Below are 15,521 nucleotides of genomic sequence, written 5' to 3' on the forward strand. Positions count from 1 at the left end.
AATATTTTTAATAAAACTCTGGCATTACTGGAAATTTTTGTTTTTTTTAGGTTTTGAACTCACAAAAATACAAGAATGAGAAGCACAAGATGGATATAGGGCCTTGATGCCTGATGATCTATTTATTGAGAGATTCGATGATCTCTTACCTCAGCATCACTTTCCTGCACTAACTCCATATCCTTAGATTCCCACAGTATCCAAAAATCTATCCACCTCCACCTTGAACACACTCAGTGACTGAGCCGCAACAGTCCTTTTCAGCAGAAACTTGCAAGGATGAATGAATTTCTTGTCATCTCTGTCCTGAATCTACATCATCAGACTGTAATTCCTGGTTCTACATATCCCAAGCAGGGGGTACATCAATTATGCATCTACCCTTGGTATCGACAAACAATGTACATTTCAATGAAAACACCTCTCAGTCTTCTAAGCGCAAGAAAAATATAGGCAATTTCTTCTGACTCAACAATCTCCTTATCTCAGGGCTCAATCTGGTGATCATTTTTTTCCTCTCTCTCTGTTAGACTATACATTTTCTTAGGAGGGAAACAAGATCTGTACATAGCGCTCTAAGTGTGGTCTCAGTAGTAGGGTCCAATGTAATTACAGTAAGACATCTTTACACCTACCTGCTGTAGCAGTATGTTAACTTTCAGGAATTTGTGTACAAGGGCACTCAGGTCCTTCTGTACACTGACACCTTTCAAATGTTCACCATTTTAAAAGCTATTCCACTTTTTAAACTAAAGTAAAATGTTTGAGTACATACATGTCACTACATACAACCCTGAGTTTCTTTGTCCTGCAGACGTACTCAGCAAATCTATAGAATAGTAAATATAAGTAGGATCAATAAAAAAGCAAGTAGAGCATAGAAGACAACAAACTGTGAAAATGCAAATATAAATAAATAGCAATAAATAAAGAGAGCATGAAATTAATGAGTCCTTAAAGTGAGACCATTGGTTGCGGAAACATCTCAATAGATGAGTGTAGTTATCCTCTTTTGTTCCAGAGCCTGATGGTTTGAGGGGTAGTAACTGTTCTTGAACCTGGTACTGTGAGTCCTGAGGTTCTTGTACCTTCTACCTGATGGCAGCAGCAAGAACAGGGCATGGCCTGGGTGGTGAGGATCTCTGATGATGGATACTGCTTTCCTAAGACAGTGTTTCACGTAGATGTGCTCAATGTACATTTCTCTCCATTATATTTCATCTCTCATGTCTTTGCCTATTCAATTCCCCTGCTTACATCCCCTGAGGGATCTCGGCTATCTCCTCACAGCCTACGCTTGCGCTCAAAATTCTGTCAACAATTCTGGATATTTTACACATAGACTCCTGATATGAATATTTGATAAAGATTATGCACTGCTCGTGCTTTTACTTTCTGTTTTTCATCTCAATCATGTTACTGAACAGACCATATATACATTTTTAAAGTTAACTGGAACATTCTAAAAATAAAATATACATTCTGCAAAACAGACATTCATTTTTGGCATAATGTTTTATCAGTGTCAAACAATCTTCTTTCCATGTATTTCTTTTCCTTTTGTATTTGTTCAGTTACAATTGGATCATTCAACACAAATATAACTTATTTAATGAAAGACAGGTTACTTTTTTCTAAAAGAACCACAAGCTGTTTTGTGATAATTCAGAAATGGCTGTGGTTGTTAGAGGTCAGTCATAGCCCCAGGGCATCACTGCAGAAGCTCCTCAGGGCAGTCCTTCAACTGTTTCATCAATGCATTTTTTCTGTGACAGTCAGAATTATAATAGTGGCTGCAAAATCAGATCATAGGCATGTCATCCTGTGTGGGTGATATAACTTGTAACACTCCAGTCAACCCAGTGCAGATACAACTCTCTAAAGGCTTAATACCACTGAGAAGAAATCAGCCCACTGGATTACACACCATCCACCAACATCAACATTTATTTTGACTACAGTGTGTACCACCTACAAAATACATTATAGTTGTTCTACTGCAACCACACCTTCTTGACTTGCATCACCAAGAATAGGGGCAGAAGATGCCCAGGAACATGACCACTTGCAGAGTCCCTTTTTCACATATATAACGTGATAACAGGTCCTTTTGGCCCAATGAGACCACAGGTTTCATTACAGCCACGTGACCAATTAACCTACTAACCCATACATCTTTGGAATGCAGGAGAAAGCAGAGCACCCAGAGAAAACCCACACAATCACAGGGAGAAGTAGAGACTCCTTACTTACCACAGTGGAATTGAACCCCGGTCGCTGGTGCTATAATAGTGTTATGCTAATCACCACACCACTGTGGCACCCCTTGCATTCTCTAACTTGGAAATATAGATGTAAATTTAAATATTTATGAAAATATTCTCTCCCTGGAAATGTATTGTTGTTTCTTCATTTCTCACAATGTCTAAGTCCCAACAGCACTGTGGGAATATTTCCACAAGACGGATTCACCAGCTCCAGATTGCAACATTACCTTCTCAATGATAACTAATGATGGAGAAAAGAACAGGCCTTGGTAGCAATGCCCACACTTCAAACAAAAATGTTTAGAAAGTAATGAAATTGACAAAAGCCATCAAATTCATTGTTAACTTCATTTGCTCCTGAAGAATCACTATAAAGTTTATTATTAGCAAGGGAAGTTTTCTTACCTGCCTATATTCTTCCAAGTCTGTTTTGTTTCCAACCAAAACTATTGGAATATCATATGTGTGCCGAACACGATAGATGAGCTCCTTGAATTCTGCAGCTTCCTGGAATGATCGGCGGTCAGTAATAGAGTAACAAATTATAAAACCTTCTCCACCTCTCATGTATTGGTCCCTCATGGCTGTGAATTCTGCCTGCAGATAAGCATGAAGAGCAGAAAATATTACCAATAAATGAAAGGAGAACATTTAAATACAAGCCTCCAACACTCAAGTGTAAATTCTCCTATACTTTGATGAAATGACCTGCATGCTTCTTCTGCTAGGTAATTGGAAATGATTTGATTAACTATTTTTTATGATAGAGAAAAGTCAAATTTAGAAGCAAGATTTCAATTTGATTCTTTATACTGAGTTAACTACTCTTGTTCAGATTCTGGGATAAAGGAAATTGCTTTTCGGTTAATGAGAGGAAACAACTATTCCCTCTTGTATATCAGTCTGATGACACTCTCCAGCAACCCCTTCCCTCCAACCAAATTTATTTATCGGATACAACTTGCAGTACGCTCTTCTGGCCCTTCGAGCCACGCTGCCCAGCAACTCCTGACTTAATCCTAGCCTAATCACAGAACTACTTACAATGACCAATTAATTTCTTTGGACTGTGGGAGGAAACCAGAGCACCCAGAGAAAACCCTTGCAGTCACAGGAAGGACGTATAAACTCCTTACAGACAGTAGTGGGAAGTGAACCTGGGTCGCTGATACTGTAAAGTGTTAGGCTAACCACTAAGCTATCATAAGTCCTGAACATAAGTATAGCATTAGAGTTGTGGAGTCTAACTTTCATGGAGACAGCATGGCAACAGGTCCTTTGGCCTAACTGGTCACTGTAGATTAAGGTAGCCATCTAAGCTAATCCCATTTGCCACATTGTTCTAAATCTTTCCTACATAGTTACCTGCCCAAGTAGGTTCATATATTATATATGCCCATATAACTTCAAAATTATGTACACCAGTTTGTTTGCTGGGATTACTCACTGCAGAAACAGACACGGATATTGGTGGATGGGATATAAAAAACTACTCAAGTGCTGATACTAAAATTTATAGCTGAATAATGTAGAGTGTCTTCAATATGTTAAGTTGCTTCCATAACTGATTCTCCAAAATACACATATACTGAGCAAAGTAAATCATTAAATTGGTTTATTATTGTCACATGTACTAAGGTGCAGTGGAAAACTTGTCTTGCACACTACTCATACTGATCAACAGTGCATTGAGGTAGTATAAGGTAAAATAATAATAGAATGCAGAATAAAGCATCTTCAAGGCAATGAATTTAGATTTAAAAGAGTACAATGATTAGAATAAAATGAATGGATCTGCAGAGAGCAGCTTGCAACAAATTGCTGCACTCTAGCACCAATATGACCCAAAATAAAGGCTCTGCATTAATTATTTTATCGCTTTAGTGTCTAGGCTTGCTCAGTGCTAGACACTAAAACACCTAGGTGCTTTTTCATAACTGGCCAAAGCTCGTAAATCAACTGCATAGGCTTCGCTTTCCATTTTCCTCTGGGCTACTACAAGAAAGTATCACTCCCTTTCTGCTCTGCCTCAGCTCACCTTCAGCAGAAATTCCAATTTCCTTGTTACCTCTGGACTGCAGTATTCCGACACATTTTGGGTCTCATTCAACTTTGAGGTACTTCAAGTTCTGCTGTCCCTATTCTAGCCCACCCAGTTTCTGTTTGCCTACTTCACCTGTGCTTTCTGACCAATATTGTTTCAGCATAACTTAATCTTTTTAAAAGAATCTGTTATTTTCCAATTCAGCTTTGTCCTTTTGTGTTTATTTAATCTATGCTAGCAATATAATGCTCAGAGAAACTAGAACTTTTGATTGCCTCGAATTTAATTGATTCTTTTTTCAGCAGCTGCTGAAGCTTTAGACTTTGGAATTCAGTCTCTAAACATTTTTAGCTTCTTTATTTCTCTTTCAGACTGAAAAAAAATCACTCAATTTGACCAGGCTCTTGTATTTTCTCATAGAGCTGGTGTCTTTTTTTTTAATTTTGTAACAATAAAAGTTTATAGAAGTAAAATTGTTGCTGTTGTTTGAAGAATTGCACTGAACAGTGGACCCTGAGGCTAAGACACACCAGTGCTACTGTACGTATCATTAGCATTAGTTATTATTTTAATGGCTATCTGGTTGAATTATATTTGTCAGTTACTTACTGAAAATAATTGCAAAATTACTCAAGTAATCAAAAGATCACAGGAGTTACAAGACCTCTCCCCCTAATGCTTCATTCTTTTCAGGCCTCCAAACAGTCCTTCTGGGTGAGGAAGCACTACACCTATGAATCTGCTGGGGTCATCAATTGTGTCCGGTGCTCACAATGCAGACTCCTCTACCTTAGTGAGGCCCGTCATAAATTGAGGGACCGCTTCCTTGAGCACCTCCGCACCATCAGGCAAAAGCGGAAACTCCCAGTGGTCTAACGTTTTAATTTCAATTCCCATTCCCATTCCAGCAGTTTGGTCCATGGCTTCCCCTTGTGTCAAGATGAAGCCACACTCAGGTTGGAGGAGCAACACCTTATATTCCGTCTGGGTAGCCTCTAACCTGATGGCAGGAATATCAATTTTTCCTTTTGGTAATTTTTTTTGCCTCCTTCACCCCTTTTCTTCTCTTCCCCACTCTGGCCTTTTACCCCTTCTTACCTCACTATCAACTCCCACTGGTTCCCCTCCTCCTTCCTTTTCTCCCATTGTCCACTCTTCTCTCCTATCAGATTCCTACCTTCAAGCCTTTTAGCTTTCTTACCCACCTGGCTTCACCTACTCTAGCTATCCTCCTTCCTCTCCCCCATCTTTTGGTATCTTCCCCCTTCCTTTCCAGTTCTGAAGAAGGGTCTTGGCCCAAAACATTGACTGTTCATTCATCTCCATAGATACTGCCTGACCCGCCAAGTTCCTCCAGCAATTTGCGTGTGTTGCTTTGAATTTCCAGCATTTGCATGTTCTCTCACGTTTATTTTGGTCGCCTCAATTCAGGAAGGACGTGGAAACCACAGAAAGGGTGCAGAGGAGATTTATAAGGATGTCTTATGAGAATAGGTTGAGTGAACTCGGCCTTTTCTCCTTGGAGCGATGGAGGATGAGAGGTGACCTGATAGAGGTGTACAAAATGATGAGAGGCACTGGTCGCGTGGATAGTCAGAGGCTTTTTCCCAGGGCTAGCACGAGTGGGCATAGTTTTAAGGTGCTTTGAAGCAGGTACAGAGGAGATGGCAGGTAAGTTTTTTTTATGCAGAGAGTGATGAGTGTGTGGAATGGGCTGCCGACAGCGGTGGTGGAGGCAGAAACGATAGGGTCTTTTAAGAGGCTGCTGGATAGGTACATGGAGCTTAGAAAAATAGAGGGCTATGTGTAAGCCGAGGTAGATAAGGACATGTTTGGCACAGCTTTGTGGGCCGAAGGGCTTGTATTGTGCTGTAAGTTTTCTATGCTTCTATTGTTCTCAGTACTCCAGTGTCCCCAGAAAATTCTTTCTTATTGTGCTTTTGTTCCAGATCAGTTGTAACCTTTTATCTCAGTTTTTGCATTGAGCTCCTTTCTCTTGTTAATGAAGGTGATGATTATTAATGTAGTTTGTTACTTCTTCACAAAGATCTACATCCTATTTTCAGAGATTGTGACAAAATTTGTAATCACTTCTCTTCACTCTAATTTTGCAGTAAATGATTACTTGGAAATGCTCCACAGGTAAGCCCTGAATTCATGAAGGACAGTTTACATGTCCAGGTTCTTCCATAAATCTTCCATAGATGCCTGAACTTGAAACTGTAAATCCAATTTGTCAATAAGGCTGCTTCCTTGCCCTTGTCTGTGCTCACTTCACTTGCAATATCATAGAAGAATTGAGTTAATGTTCTTTTCCCTCCAGCATCAACATGTGTCTCTTGTTGGGTTGGATTGAATTGAATTGACTTTATTTTTTACATCCTTCACATACATGAGGAGTAAAAATCTTTATGTTACGTCTCCATCTAAATGTGCAAAGTGCAATAAATAGAACAGTCAATGTAACATAGAGTACACTCAAATCAGCATGAGTTCATCAGTCCGATGGCCTGGTGGAAGAAGCTGTCCCGGAGCCTGTTGGTCCTGGCTTTTATGCTGCAGTACCACTTCCTGGATGATAACAGCTGGAATAGATTGTGGTTGGGATGACTTGGGTTCCCAGTGATCTTACAGGCCCTTTTTACACACCTGTCCTTGTAAATGTCCTGAATCATGGGAAGTTCACCACTACAGATGCGCTGGGCTGTCCGCACCACTCTCTGCAGAGTCCTGTGATTAAGGGAGGTACAGTTCCCAGACCAGGCAGTGATGCAGCCAGTCAAGGTGCTCTCAATTGTGCCCCAGTAGAAAGTTCTTAGGATTTCGGGGCCCATGCCAAACTTCCTCAACCGTCTGAGGTGAAAAAGGTGCTGTTGTGCCTTTTTCACCACACAAATGGCATGTACAGACCACGTGAAGTCCTCAGTGATGTAGATACTGAGGAACTTGAAGCTGTTTACCCTCTCAACCCGAGATCCATTGATGTCATAGTTTACAAACTCATATTCATCAAATACTTCAGGAGTTATAAATTGGATTGAATAGTGATGCAGTTGATATGTTTTACCATCTGATTCTACTGAAGAGGGTATCAATGACAGAGCTTCAGACACAGAGGATGATGATGGAAATGGATGGTCAGGTCCAAGCAGAGAGAATCTCAGAGGGTTGTAGTGTCTGAAGCCAATTAATGGGAAGAGAGGTTGGGGTGAGGGCAGCTGCTGAATATTGGAGAGGAGTGAGCTTGATAGTCAGTTTAATATTAGTAATCAGTTGTTGTGGTGGCAGGTCATTTTAGGGGAGAGGAGATGTGGAGGTGCAATAAGCATCCGATGATCTGATCACACGATGTATTTATGCACATGACCTGCTTCTGCATAAGCAGCCTGTAGATTGTATCAAGCTAAAGTGGAGTTCAAGTGGATATTGTACATATTCAGATATCATTGCACGTGTCCAGAGTCCATAGGATCACAAAACTACAAGACATATGAGCAGAATCAGGCCATTTGGCTCATTGAGTCTGCTCCGCCATTCAATCATGGCTGATTTATTAACCCTCTTAACTCCATTCTCCTGCCTCCACCACATAACCTTTGACGCCCTTACTAATTAAGAATCTGTCAAAGTCTGTTTTAAATATACCCAATGACTTGGTCTCCACCACCAAACGTGGCAACGAATCCTGCAGATTCACGGCAATCTGGCTGAAGAATTTCCTCCTCATCTCTATTCAAGGGTTATGTCCTTGTATTTTGAGGTTGTGCCCTCTGGTCTTAGAGTCTCCCTGATGGAAACATCCTCTCAACTCTGTTGAGTCTTTGCTGAATTAGGACAGGTTACCAAGAAGGAAATTCAGCAACCAACCCACTCTCCAACTTCTCTTCCCACCAATCGGCCTCTGTGCCCTCATTACAACCACCGTGGATTCTTTCCTCAATGACCCTACCATCCACTTCCACTGTCCCCTCTAGTGTCTTGAGCCTATTCAATGAGGTAAGATCCTATCAACCTGATATAACAATGAATATTCTAGGATCAGGCACAAAATTAAAGTGTTTGTGAGTGCCAACGGACCAGTAAGTTTTGCCCATAATGAGGCTTTAAAATATCAGCTAAGCTCCACGTACTCCTGCTACTTAATATTCCTGTCCTCACTCACCTTCCTGAGTCCTCAACACTAGCCTAATGGTACTGAGGACCTCAACTTTGCTGTAGAAATTCTCCAACTTCTCACATTATTATGCATCTCTAATATCTTTAAGTCAGTGTGTATTCTGGCTTGTTCTGGGGCCCACAGCTGGAAAACTTGTGTTTGAATAATTTTCTTCAGTTTCTCTACCCTGAAGGCAGAATAATACTACTGTCAGTTACTCGAACTATGGAGTGCTGCCTTTATAGGCATGACAGCCCGTTTGCAAGCAACAATGCCAGTGCAGCATCAAAATACTTAATGTTTGATCTATTATACCTCAACATTTTTTCCAGTTCAGGGCTGCTCTGAAAGCATTGGTTAAAATCTTTAATGAGAATTCACACTTGTGATAAACATGATCCAAACCATTAAAACATAACAGAATTTCTAGAATTAAAATACTGCTACATTTCTGTAGTTTTTTAAAAATGCAATCTATCAAACCTGTTTGAGTGAAACTTCCCTGATAAAAATGACCTGGATCCCACCTCTCAATTACCACTATCCACCAGATATGTGTTTTGAGAGTTTATTTGCATTATGATCAAAGATGGGGGTAAACAAACAAAAATAATATACTGTTAGTCTTGTGTTTATTTGTATCCTCCTGAGACCTGTTTTGGATTGGCTCTAGGTTGAAAGTAGTTTCTTTGTGACAAAATTCAGACAGATTTTTTTATGAAACCCAAAGGAACAATGCATGGAAATTGTCAGATTGTGTTGCAGTGAGAAGAGAGCTACAACTGTTCAGCACCACATGTATATTAAATGTAAAAAGCATTCTGTACTTCCTACCCTCCTGCCAGACTGTCACAGAACAACTGTTCTTGTGAGGCTTCCACTTCTCAATTTTGACACAGTGCCTACAATTCCTCCAATCATTACACTAATGACCCAAGTGGCAGCACCTTAAATCAAAAAATAAAAACTTCCTTTCTTGTTTTCCATTTTGTAAAATAGATATTTTGACAGCATTCTACTACTGAGAATTGTAGTTGTTTTCTTGGTCTCAATGCTCCCTGGGTTAAGTTCCTGAATGTTTTCAACTGAACCACGGTACTTAAACATCTGGAAACCCAGACAGTGCTACATAAATGAGGAATACCATGATGGTCATAATATTATCAGACTTTTACAGAATACACATCTCCATCTCTCTCCAGTCTATTTATTGAGGAGCAAAGGAAAAGTAGCAGCTCACTTGTCCTAGTTCAGCCATTTAATTAAATCATGGCTAATCTCTGATCAAACTTTTTTATTCAATCTCTCAAAGTTTTTATGTTCAAATAAAGTCATTGTCAAAGCACATATATGTTCAAAGTTCAAAGTAAATTCATTATTAAAGTACATATATGAGACCATTAGATATAGGTGCAGGATGAGGCCATTTGGCCCATTCAGTCTGCTCTGCTGTTCCAACATGGCTGATCCATTTTCCCTCTCAGCTCCAGTCTCCCACCTTCTCCCCGTATCCCTTCATGCCCTGACTAATCACAAACCTATCAGCCTCTGCCTTAGATATACAGTGCCTATAAAAAGTATTCGTTCCCGCCCCCAGAAGTTTTCATGTTTTATTGTTTTAGAACATTGAATCACTCTGGATTTAATTTGGCTTTTTTAACACTGATCAACAGAAACAGACTCTTCCGTGTCAAAGTGAAAACAGATCTCTACAAAGTGGTCTTAATTAATTACAAATATAAAACACAAAATAATTGATTGCATAAGTATTCACCCCTCCCCTTTAATATGACACTCCAAATCATCATTGGTGTAGCCAATTGGTTTTATAAGTCACATAATTAGTTAAATAGAGATCTGTTTTGGAGACCTGTGTGCAGTCAAGTTGCTTCAATCGATTACAGTAAAAATACACCTGTATCTGGAAGGTCCTACTGTTGGTGAGGCAGTATCGTGGCAAAACTACACATGAAGACAAAATAACACTCCAAGCAACCTTGCGAAAAAGTTATTGACAAGCACAAGTCGGGGATGAATACAAGAACATTTCCAAGTCACTGAATATCCCTTGGAGTACAATTAAGAAATGGAAAGAATATGGCACACCTGTAAATCTGCCTAGAGCAGGCCATCCTCAAAAACTGACTGACCGTGCAAGAAGGGGACAAGTGAGGGAAGCCACCACTATGACAACCCTGGAGGAGTTACAAACTTCAGGTGTTGAGATGGGAGAGACTGTGCATACAACCTGTCATAAAAAGCAATGAAACAAACTTTTAACATCGTAAACCAGTGGGTTGTTGTTCTGTCTCTCGTTTGCTGTGAAAATGGGGGACACCTCCCTCTCCCTCATTAGGGAGAGAGAGAACCTGTGGTTTGTCGAATGCCAGATGAAATGCAAAGTGTTTGGGGTCACTGCAGGTCTGTACCTTTGCTATTGCCTAGCTCACGCTTCTGCTCGGTGGTGGAGCTGATGCTTGCTTTTTTTTTGCTGGTGTAGGGAGGGAGGATTGTTGCTCGCTGCTGCTTAAGCGTGGGAGGGGGGAACTGGGGAGACTTTGGCGTTCTCATGTTTAACTGTTCATTCTTTGGGGCACTTCTCTGCTTTTGTGGATATTTGTGAGAAAAAGCATTTCAGGATGTATATTGTATACATTTCTCCGACATTAAGTTGGACCTTTGAACTGTTGTCTGTGGTGCTTCACCAGTCAAAACTTTACGGGAGAATAGCAAAAAGAGAGCCTGCGTTGAAAGAAACTCACATGAAATCTTGGCTAGAATTTGCCAGCAGGCAAGTGGGAGACTCTGAAGTCAGCTGGAAGAAGGTTCTGTGGTCTGATGAAACCAACATTGAACTTTTTGGCCATCAGACTAAATTCTATGTTTGGCATAAGCCAAACGCCACATATCATCAAAAACACATTATCCCTACTGTGAAGCATGGTGGTGGCTGCATCAAACTGTGGGGATGCTTCACTACAGTAGGCCCTGGAAGTCTTGTGAAGGTAGAGGGTAAAATGAATGCAGTAAAATACAGGGAAATCCTGATGCAGTCTGCAAGAGAAATATGACTTCGGAGAAGATCTGTTTTCCAGCGAAACAATGACCCCAAGCATAAAGCCAAAGCTACACAGGAATAGCTTAAAACAACAAATTTAATGTCCTGGAGTGGCCAGGTCAGAGTCCAGACCTCAATCCAATTGAGAATTTGTGACTGGACTTGAAAAAGACTGTTCACTTATGATCCCCATGAAATCTGACAATATCGAGCAGTTTTGTAAAGAAGAATGGGAAAAAAATTGCAGTGTTCAGAGGTGCAAAGCTAATAGAGACCTAACCACACAAACCCAAGGCTGTAACTGCCGCCAAAGGTGCATCTACTAAATACTGACTTGAAGGGAGTGAATACTTACGCAATCAATTATTTTGCGTTTTATATTTATATTTAATTTAGATCACTTTGTAGAAATCTGTTTTCACTTTGACATGAAAGAGTCTTTTTCTGTTGATCAGTGTCAAAAAAGCCAAATTAAATGCAGTGTGAATCAATGTCGTAAAACAATAAAACATGAAAACTTTCAAGGAGGGGTTGAATACTTTTTATAGGCACTATACATAAAGGCTAGGTCTACACAGCCACCTGTGGCAACAATTCCACAAATTCACCACTCTCTGGCTAAAGAAATTCCTCCTCATCTCCATCCTAAAAGGATGCCTCTCTATTCTGAGGCTGTGTCCCCTGGTCTTAGACTCTCTCACCATAGGAACCATCCTCTCCGTATCCAATTCATCAAGGCCTTTCAACATTTTTGAAAGGTTTCAATGAGGTCATCCCTCTTTCTTCTGAATTCTAGTGAATACAGGCCCAGAGCCATCAAATGCTCTTCATATGACAAGCCATTCAATCCTGTAATCATTTCTGGGAACCTCCTTTGAACCTTCTCCAGTGTCAGCATATGCTTTCTAAAGCAAGGAGCCCAAAACTGCTCTCAATACTCTGTGAGGCCTCAGCGGAGCTTTATAAAGACACAACATTACATCCTTGCTTTTATATTCTAGTCCTCTTGGAATGAATGCCAACATCGGAGTCATATACAGTATGTCACCCTATATGACACTGATTTCTTTCTTCTATGGCCTCCTGTCCTCTCCTATTAGATTCCACCTTCTCCAGCCCTGTATCTCTTTCATCAATCAACTTCCCAACACTTTACTACAGTTCCACCTGCCGCCCCCCCCCAGGCCCCCAGCCCCCACCAGTTTCACCTATCACCTTGTTTTTATCCCTTCTCTCCCGCCACCTTCTAACTCTGACTCCTCAAGTTTTCTTCTCCAGTCCTGCTGAAGGGTGTTTTCCTGAAACATCAGCTGCACTCTTTTCCATAGATGTTGCCTGGCCTGCTGAGTTCCTCCAGCATTTTGTGTGTGTTGCTTGGATTTCCAGCATCTGCAGATTTTCTCTTGTTTCTGAGAGGAGTCGGGATGTTATGTTGAAATTGTATAAGACATTGGTGAGGCCTAATTTGGAGTATTGCAGTTTTGGTCACGTACCTACAGGAAAGATGTAAATAAGATTGAAAGAGTGCAGAAAAAATTTACATGGATGTTGTCTGGACTTGAGGACCTGAGTTACAGGAATAGGTTCGGACTTTATTCCCTGGAATGTAGAAGATTGAGGGGAGATTTGAAAGAGGTATACAAAATTATGAGGATTGTATATAGGGTAAATGCAAGCAGGCTTTTTTCCACTGAGAATGGGTGAGACTCCAATTTGAGGTTATGGCTTAAGGGTGAAAGGCGAATTGTTTAAGGCGAACATGAAGGGGAACTTCAATCAGAGGGTGATGAGAGTACAGAATGAGCTGTCAGGGGAAGTGGTGAATTTGGGGTCAATTTCAACATATAAGAGAAATTTGGATAGGTACGTGGATGAGACAAGTATGGAGGCTGTTGTCCTTGTGCAGATTGATGAAACTCGGCAGAATAATGGTTCAGCACAGACTAGATGAACCAATGTGCTGAAGTGTTCTATAACTCTATGAAAAGGCATAGAGCATTTCCTCATTATGGAATGACAACACAACACTCAGGATGTAAGTTTAACTGTATCTTCATTTTAAAGCTGTAATTCCTATTTTATGACACCAGCAAACAACAGCCACATTTTGCAGACTGCTCAGAAAACAATTAGATCCTCTTCTTCTTCTAGATGTACTTCTCCTTCTGAACTGTGATCAATTGCAGCCTGTAATTTCCCTTTTAAGAATATACTTTTAAGATGACTAAAAGACCTGGCACTTTTCTGTCTCCAGGGGAATTCTGTAAGGATGAGAGTTACATGAACGGCCGGGGCGGCCATTGCTGGGGTTTGCCTTTCTAATGGTCCAATGATCGACTCCATTACTCCACTCCAATTAAAGCCTCAACCAAGATTAAAACTGTCATGGACGGGAGGGGAAAATGAATGTGTTCAGTGCTCTCTGCCTGCGTTTAACTGGTTGCACTGCTGCTGATGGATGGTGCAGGTACTTTGGGTCTCATGTCACCAGGTTTGGGAGCAGTTGTTGCCTCACAGCCATTGTGCTACTGGACCGGCTTCACTCACGTCAGCGCTGAACAGGAGTGAACTAACTTTTGGAGATTCTGCAATTCATTTTCCATGTAATTTTGCTTACTTTTTTTTCACCTGGATGTTTCACCACTGATCTGACTTTGCAGTCACCAGCACAGTGCTAACTGGCTCCGTGACTATAGCTTGCAGCTGCCGGACTCCTGGACCAGCTTCGCTTGTCTCAGCACTGAACTGGCTGTGTGACTGTGGACTCACTTTCAGGGTCTCTGCAGTTAATGTTCTGGTGCTATTTGCCTCCTTATATTACCTCCTTACATTACCTCCTTACTTTTCTAGTTCTACTTATTTTAACGTAACTATTTTATGTATATATATACTTACTGTAATTTAGTCTTTATTCTCTCTATATATATTCATCACATATTTCATTGTACTCCTGTCATAAAGTTAATAAATTTCATGACATATGCCGGTGATATTAAACCTGATTCTGATTCTGACTATGATGTTGCATCATCTCCAATTAATCAGGTAACAAAGAAAATATCAAAAGCAAAGAAGTTTGCAAGTTTTTCACTTTGGCTGTGTCCTCACAGGCACAGAAGCAAAGTATCAGAATGCCTGAAGTTAAAAAGAATGTGAACAATTAGACCATTGAAATAACTTTAAAAATGAATAGCTATTAACACCACCTTACTGAGCATACAAAGTGGTGGAGAGCCATTACAACAAGCACGAAATAATAGGGAACAAATTACCAGCAAGTACATATAGTATAGTGAAGTAAGTAACATAATGGGTTTCAAGGACAAATTAGTCATGCACTTGTCAACAAAAATGATTCAGAGTCATTAGAACTGCACCAAGGGAATACCACAGAGAGGTGGGCTAGATGGATCAAAGGTCTTCTGCTGACTGAAATTATCAGACTTTTCTTTTGTAAAAAGGTACAGTTCAACAGGGCATAACTCTTTATGCTATATGCCTCACAGTTTATGAATGTTGAAAGTGTTATCACATATTCGTCTGTAGATGTAGCAAGTATTGCAGATAAATGTGTGCATTCCTACAGTAGAATAGTGCCAACAGGGAGGTTAATATTTATGGCATTTCCATGTATCTTGAAATGCAATTCTAGTATCCATTCCTGCTATTGCACGGCACATGAATAGCCAAAACCTAGCAGAGCATTAAGCTGAAATGGCATTAAAGGAGCGCAGAAGTATTCAACAAAGACCAAGGATGTGGGAAAAGAAGATGAATAAAGGGAGAGAAGTGGGGCACATATGCACACACCTCAGAAGAAATGGGAGGCCTGAATGTTTTAAATTTAAAGGGTTAACACTTTAACAGCTAAACAGATGTTCATTTGATTAAGTTTAATGTGATTAAAGTTCTAATAATTCATGTGAAAAAAAAAGTGTTGCAAAGAAGAGTTTTGGCCCAAAAATATCGACCTGTACATTTCCCTCCAGAGATACT

The 15,521-nt window shown here is 40.3% G+C and overlaps 1 protein-coding gene across 3 annotated transcripts in view; it reads right to left on the reverse strand.

The window, feature by feature from the left end:
• LOC140194560 (GTP-binding protein Rit2-like) overlaps positions 1 to 15,521 on the reverse strand; it is a 387,704-nt gene that overhangs the window by 159,714 nt on the left and 212,469 nt on the right. For all 3 annotated transcript variants that reach the window (XM_072251778.1, XM_072251777.1, XM_072251779.1), the window contains one exon: positions 2,673 to 2,864. In XM_072251778.1, the coding sequence (XP_072107879.1) occupies positions 2,673 to 2,864 (192 nt within the window). The remainder of the gene's footprint in view (positions 1 to 2,672; positions 2,865 to 15,521) is intronic.

This window comes from Mobula birostris, chromosome 3 (genome assembly GCF_030028105.1).
Source record: "Mobula birostris isolate sMobBir1 chromosome 3, sMobBir1.hap1, whole genome shotgun sequence".
Taxonomy (NCBI): domain Eukaryota; kingdom Metazoa; phylum Chordata; class Chondrichthyes; order Myliobatiformes; family Myliobatidae; genus Mobula; species Mobula birostris.